Here is a 7,894-nt window from a genome sequence, read left to right on the forward strand (position 1 = left end):
AGTAGTGTGTAGTGGCAACACAGACTTCCAGATGTTTGATGAGAATGACAGCCCCCGAGTCTGGATTGCTTGAGTGTGTACGTGCATGCCACTCTTTACAATTCAGAATTAGCTAGCAGCAGAATCATAGAGTGAAAATGTCAGGCAAGACAGTATTCATTGCAAGCATGGTATTTCAGACCGGAGGACCAGCAGAGTGAGGAAGAGGAATATTGAAACAATTTATAAAGTAAACAAACAGAGGTCCTGTAAATGGAACAAGTCTGGAAAATGTAGAAGTGATCATCACCCTTCCTTCATGTCCCATGCCTTGATGTAAGCTAGTACTGAAATAGCCCAACTGAGTCATGCTTCCCCTCAACTACTTGTGTTCTCTTTAGTAGCCCTCCAAACTCTCTGTAGTTGGCTCTGATTGCCTCTTTCTCCTGACAGGCCGTTTGCTACCAGTGGCCCCGCACTTGGGATGCTGGCACCCACAGCAGCAATGTGAGAAAATGTCCACCACCAGCCCCTCACCAGCAAGGCTATGACAGAGCCAGCCCCCTGAACAGGCGCATTGTACATAGCATCTGGTCTGTGTACCTCCCCACGCCTCTCCCATCACCAAATTCCCAAGTCCCACATGGCCAGATTGGGGCCAGGCTATGTCTCTTTCCCCCAAGGGGCTAGGTTGGAGCCCACATGGCTGGAGAGGCCAGGCCACACCTCTTCCCCCCATGCAGCTGGATCAGGGCCAGATCATGAACCTTCCCCCTATGTAGCTGGATCAGGACTGGACCATGCCCTCCTCCCCTGCACTGCTGGGTTAGCCAGACTGCCCCAGCCCCCACCAGATCAGTCCCACTGTGCCTGCTCTGCCTGCTGGATTTGGTTCACCAGCCAGATCTGGCCGGTGGTCAGACCAGGCACCACCCATCCAGCCCATAGAGCAAAAAGGTTGAGCACTGCTGGTTTAAACTAAGCTGCTAAACTTCCACCAGTTCATCTGAATGCTTGCACACAACCTAAGTTAGTCTCCAGTCTTCTCCCCCAGTTCTCTTTGACAACCACTCTTGAGCTTTCTCTGTTCTTTTCTTTGTCTTTCAACATATTTGTGTCTCTCTCGCACACATATACACTGAAAATTGCAGAACTAAGAAGTGCTTTGCCAACTACCATACAGATTACTCTGCATACATCATGTACCACTTTCCCTCACCCTTTGTCTGACTTGACTACTTAGAGTGTACAAATAAATAATAACAATGATGTCAATCTGTTCTCCTTCCTTCTCCCTGCCCTCTGAAAATGTTACATTTCCATTTCATTGACTCAATACCCATCACTGGCAGCAAACTATGAAGATAAGTAGGGCTAATCAGTAGCTTCCTTGCTGACTAACACTGATTTTTTCCAAGCTTAAGAGTTAGTCATCTGTAGTAACACTGTTTCTGCCCTATAGTTAACCCACTCACAGTTGTTTCCATATTATTGCACCTCTTCTTTATTGTCTCTTTTAAAAATGCTTTTTTTAATGAGGATCATTTAACAAGGGTATCAGCTTCTACTGGAGGAAATATGCTTATATTCATGTATTTCTATTCAGGCATTCTTCCTGCAATATAAAAGTCCAGCTTTAAAAAATATTGCATCCATATTACTGACAATGCTATACTGACATTTCTGACTAAATGACTTAAATTTAAAATATTTTATTAACAAATTCTGATATGTAAACATTCTATTTCTTTCAAAAAATATTTTTCTCCTATATTTGATAGTACTGGTTCTACTAGAATTGAAGTTGTCTCAATTATTTTAGTGCAATGGACTCTATACTTTCTTTGCAAAGGATAGGTATTTTCTTTGAAAACCTATACCTCTGCAAAGAATAGGTATTTTAGAATATATTCTGTTTTGTTTGAATGGAATCATTTAATGTTATGTGTGCTATGTATTGCTACAGTTAAGGGTAATTCATTGTACCATTCACCTCTGGGATCTATGCTATAATATAGCTTTTGACTAAAGTAGCAGAATATCTCTCTGATCATCATTGCTCTTATTATAAAACATGTACCATCTGAATCTGCATTGAGACTGATAAGAAGGTTTATGATTCAGAGAATTGCCTTTATTACAAAGCCCTCATTTACAATAAACATGATGGACCAAATCCATCCCTACTGTAATTCCATTGACCTTTGCATAATTACACCAAGGATGAATTTGTCCAGTCATATTTGTCATAAGAAATATTTTGTAGTAGCAGTAGCACAGATGAACTAGGCTAGTCAGCTCTGAAGTCCCATCTAGAGCATATAAGTTGCCTCAGCCATTACCCCAGGCTCCTACCTCACCTTAGGCTGAATAGAATGATAAGGTCCAACTTGTCAGGACTTATTACTTATTCACAAAACCATCACACCTTTGACACATCTGTCAGTTTTTATAGAAAAAATGAATGAGCAAGGATGCCAAAGTTTCCTTTCAGCTCACTGGCGGGTAGTCCTTTTCACCACATCCTAAAGGCTTTCATGTCAGGGATTGGTTACAATGACAGAGCAGTGTGAGGGACCTATCATTTTGCCTGTCCATACTGTACATAGCTTCTGGATACATTATACTCCAGCCCTTGTATTTAAGAGAATTATATTTTTCCCTGTTTTTATTTTTTTTATTACAGAATATAGTACTGCATCTATACGATTACTGTCAATTATTATCCGCACAGAAGGCAGGGTTAATTTGCACCTTTATAGAGTAACTAAATCAGAGCTGTATAGCAAGCGCCTTTTATTATTCAAATGTATACTATCCAAGTTTATGTTAGAGCTAGGGCTTAAGTTAAGAAGTTGCTTTTTTTCTGAACCGCGTTTAATAATATTCTAACAGACTCTGGAGATGATTGTTTTTGTATAAGCAAACAGCAACATATTTAGTCCAAGAAAGCAAAACAAAAATCCTGGGGGGGGGAAATCAGGAGAATCACAGAATAAAGTGATTTTCTGTCTAATGAGTTTATGGTTAAATCTGTAATTTAAATTTGATGGTATTGTTAAAAATTGACTAGATTAATGTGAAAGTCACTAGAGTCTTCAAGAAACATTACATCCAATGCTGTATATCTGTAATGGTTACAGAGTAGCAGTGATTTGGATAAACGTGGTTGATTTATGCAAGTTCTATATGGTAACAGACTGCATTGAATCCAACAACTGGTCTTTGTGTTTATCCACTTTAAATCCTGGTCAGACCAAGTTCACTCTGCTTTTCAGCATCCACTCTCTGCCTCTATGTGACACAGGATACTGGGCAAGGTGGACCTATGATCTGATCCAGTAAGTGGCAGCTCTTATGTTCTTTGTTATTTCAATTTTAAAGTTCTGTATCATAATATAAAAGAAATACATAACAGTATTATAGTAGCGTTGGAGCAATGTTGTAGCTGTGATAGTCCAGGAATTGTGTGAGAGGCAAGGATTTTTGTGGATGATATCTTTTATTGGACTAAGTACATGGTTGGGATAAAGATGAAGGAAGTCTTGCATTCAGAAACTTGTCTAACTGTATCCCAGCCATGCAGTTGGTCCAATAAAAGTTATCATCCACAAAAATCCTTGCCTCTTGCATAAAAAGAATATACTAAGTGACAAATTATTTTCCAGTTCCTGCACCAGCTAATAGTCTTGTTTTCTAAAAATATAATAAACAAAAATGCTGCTGCAAAATGCTTTAAAAGTGTGACAGAACTCATGTAAAAAAAATTATTCAGAGCTGTTGTGCACAGAACTGTGGTTTGAGGTTTTCTTTGGAGCTCTGCTAATGCCTAATCTGTTAAGATTAGGTTATGAATGCATCCATTGAGTATTTCTATGCCTGCAGTGAATTTGTCAACCCTGGTGAACACACCTGGCTTTTCCATGTTGTGCTACACAGGGTTTTGCGTTGTTTTTTTTTAACTAACAGTACAGACCTCAAGGGAGTCATACTTTGAATAACGGTTCTGTACCTTTGGTTTAAAGAAAATGCCTGCAAATATTGATAGACTTTTAAATATCCTTTTATTTTTCTTGCTTAGTATTCCACAATACGGGTAATAAAATATTCAAATATGCCACAGGACTTTTTCTGTGGAGTTGTTTCTACTATCATTTCTTAACCTGTGGTGAAAAAAGCTAAGTGTCTAGGCTTACTAACATAGATCTACTGGAATTAGTCTTCCTTTGATATGTTAGTCTCTTTATTTTTACCTCTTTATTAATAATGATTTCAAAACTGTTTTCAGTGATATATGAGGAAATTGAGCCAGTGCTGAATATAGAAGCTGGACAATCTGATACATAAAACAATTTAGACTGAGCCCCCTAAGAGCATTTCTTAATGCTTGCCATGTGTCTGTTGAGTATCATGGATGTATGTGGTAGCCGTGTTGGTCTGAGACAAAAAAAATGCAAAAATCGAGAACTCTTTGTTCCAACATGATACCTTTCATTAGACCAACTGAGAAATTTAAAAACAATATCTTTTTCTGCAAGCTTTTGGGCTCATGTGCCCTTCATCAGGCTCAGGGAAAGTTCAAGATGGTAAAAAGTCCCCATATGTAAGAAATACATTTCATTTTGCACAGAGGAAGCAGAAGCTGGAAAACTGTCCCTCTGGGTCCATGAGTCTAATTGTGAGCTTGCTCTCTGTGTAGATCCAGCAGGATGTCTTCCATGGTGGTGTCAGATGGCAGGCAGGGAAGTGTAGAAATCATTCTTGATGTTCAGCAATGATGAAGGGCACACGAGCCTGAAAGCTTGCAGAAAAAGATTTTTTTTTTTTTGCTATTTCTCAATTTGTCTAATAAAAGGTATGATTTTGGAACCAAGAGTTCTAGATTTTTGCAGCTCTGTTGAGTATCACAGCTGTTCAATTCAATGAGTATCACAGCTGACTCATTAGTCACATATGCACTGATGTAGTTCCATTGCAGCTTAGGGTTATGGCTGGGCACCCAGGGCACAGGGGCAGCATTGACTTTTGGTTGCCACCATGATTGCTACTGCAATCATGCAGCTGCTGGTAACAGCCCCTTTTTTTTTGACCCCCTCAAGTCAGTGCCTGGACAGTTACTCCATTCACTCCAGCCTACTTACTCCACTACTACAACTTTCATTGAGGTGAGTCAGCATCTTGCTTGTTATATGTGTGTCCGGGTGCAAGTGTGTGTTGTGTATGTAAAAAAATGTACTTCAATTAGAACACTGCTAGTTCTATTTATATAAATAAATATTGGCAATATGGTGATCTTTTACTTTCCATATCTTACATAAAAAAGGATACAAAAATCAAATGACCCTGAAATATACCAAAACACAGTAATCCATGGACAGAATCATCAGATGTCCAGCAAGCAATTAGACCACCCAAAATTATGCCTAAATCAGTGATTTTCAAATTACATTTCAACTCATTAATCCAGGTCTCTGGGCTGTTGTTAAGATCACCCAGTGTTCATGGAGCACCCCAAGAACATTTTTGTTTGGTTTTGTTCTGGAAACTCTCCTCACCGAGCTAGCTTTTCCAGCCTTATCCAATGGTTCATATACCTTTTCAGCAGATCTATAAATATATCCAGAGGCATAGCTGAGCAGGTCCACCTCTCGGGCAGCCGTGCAACAGCTACTACAGTGATGATTGCAACAATGTGATCACCTGCCACTGAGGTCATATTTTTGAGCCCCTGCACAAAGGCAGCACCCAGGGCAGCTGTCCCAGTCACTGCCCCTTCATTATGCTATGGGTATGTCCTATACTGACTGAGGGACTGATCTAGTTCCCACTGAAGTCAAAATGATAGGCCCCCCATTGACTTAGGTTCTGATCCAACTGCCATCAAAGTGACAATCAACAGATATCTTCTGGATGTTTAATAAGTGTATCAGCTCTCAGACATAAATTGTCACCAATGCAGACTGCTTTAAACAAGCATAAAGTAATGATCTTCTTTTGAAAAGAGGACAGCAGTAGAAAAAGAGCATTTACTCGTCATATTAGCAGCACAAAATGGCACAGGACTGCATGACTAGGGCTCCATTCTACAAAGTACTTAAGTATACGCTTAAAGTTAAGCATGCATTCAAGTGTTTTGCTGAAAAGGGGTGAGATCATTCACATACTTAAAGTTAAATGCATGCCTAAGTGCTTTGCTGAATCTGGGCCCACATGCATAAACCATTAAACAATCACTTTCAGAAAAAAAGATGGGAAGCTGTTATACAATTTCTAGACCTACATCTCCCGCCTCTCTCCCCCCTCTCATTCTTGTTAGCTCAAGGAAGAGGTTTTTAAAGCTCCAGTTCACCAAAAATGATAATACTCATTGCTACTCAATTGTAATTCAAATTACTCCACGCAGCCCCAAGCATGTGTTCAAACATATAATCAACCAAACAGGAGACTTGCATCTTGCCAGTTGGAATACTGTAGGTCACAGATGCTACACATTTTTTTTTCAGAGCTTAAATAAAGACAGAAAGAAAGATTGATAAAAGCTGGCCTTTGCTGTCCATTTTTGGTGTTCTGTTCCTGTGGTTTGGGTTATGTGGTACATGTTGCTTTGTATCTGTGAGGGCTCTTTTTTTTTTTTTTTTGCCTTTCTAGCATGGTCAGAGAAGCAGTACTCATCACCTGGAGTGAAGGCTGACAGGAATGAACACAGGCAGGAAGCAGCGTGACACACACATTGTCATGCATGACTGACCAGCAGCCATCAACAGCAATTAAACATTGAGAGCTCTGGATCTTTTTGGACAGGTTCAAGTTTCCTGGCACTGCTGTGATTAGATGTTTTGCACTGTTTCCCTGTAGTCAGTATATGACACATTTTCTTTTGCTTGCTCTTTTCTGATATTTATTTCTACGCCATCCCAGTATTGCAGCAGTCTCGTAGCAAAATGTAGCACTTAAAATGGGTTCGTTTTGAGTTAGATTGATGAGGTGGATTAAAAACCAAAGAGAAAAAATGTTAAGAACATTTGTTCAGAAATCAGTATTGAAATATAGTGTGCTGAAATCTTTTGATAAACCTTAATTATATATAAGATTCACCAAGAGAAAATCCTGTGAATGGCAGGGGCCACTGAAGACCAGCATAAGCACTGGATTTGGCTAAGTGACTGTAATTTGATTACAGTTTAAGACCAGCCAAATGCTCTAAAAGCAACAGTGAAGTAAACGAAGGCTACAGTCACTGCCCACTGTCACAAGCCTACCTCTTTTGAGATGCAGAGCAGCCTAGCCATCAAAGGCCTGAGCAAGACCCCACAATTTTAAGCTGAGGTAAAGTCTGTGGTCCAGCACAAACTACTCCTGATTGTAGAAAGAAAGCTTGACTCTAACTCCCTATAGCACAGAAGTCAGTCTGGTGCCTTGTTTCATATAGTCATAGATTTTGAGAGCACAGGAGACCATTAGATTATCTAAACTTATTCCTGTATATCACAGGCCACTATGTTTCACCCGGTTCCCCCTAGAGTTGAACCCCATAATAGGTGTTTTAAGAGGGCATACTATGTGTTCATTTGAATATCCCAATCTCTGCATGGAGATGGGAGGCTCTACCAGCTTGAAAACATAATAGTAAGCTAGCAGTTGCTTCTAGTCTTCTTTCTAGAGAACTCTTCCTTCCCCTGCCCACTTCAGCCTAAAAGGCATCACACCCAGCAAGTATGGTCTGAATATTTAATAAACCATAAAATCACTGGTGATGCATAGGTGATGCATGGGGGTGCACCCCCTGAGAGTGCTGTTGTACCCCCTGATAGGCTGCGCTCCCTGCTTTGGCAACCAGCAGGGTGGCAGGCAGGAGCGCCTGCGTCCCCCTTGCGAGCACCGTGGCCACTTCCAAGGGTGCCGGATGAAGCGCCAA

General features: G+C 40.3%; 1 protein-coding gene across 1 annotated transcript in view; it reads left to right on the forward strand.

The window, feature by feature from the left end:
* Positions 1–6,836, forward strand: part of GPATCH2 (G-patch domain containing 2) — a 256,646-nt gene extending 249,810 nt beyond the window's left edge. The window contains exon 9 of the mRNA XM_025202576.1: positions 6,628–6,836. Within this exon, the coding sequence (XP_025058361.1) occupies positions 6,628–6,701 (74 nt within the window). The 3' untranslated portion in view covers positions 6,702–6,836. The remainder of the gene's footprint in view (positions 1–6,627) is intronic.
* Positions 6,837–7,894: the final 1,058 nt, after the last annotated feature.

This window comes from Alligator sinensis, unplaced genomic scaffold (assembly GCF_000455745.1).
Source record: "Alligator sinensis unplaced genomic scaffold, ASM45574v1 scaffold178_1, whole genome shotgun sequence".
NCBI lineage: Eukaryota > Metazoa > Chordata > Crocodylia > Alligatoridae > Alligator > Alligator sinensis.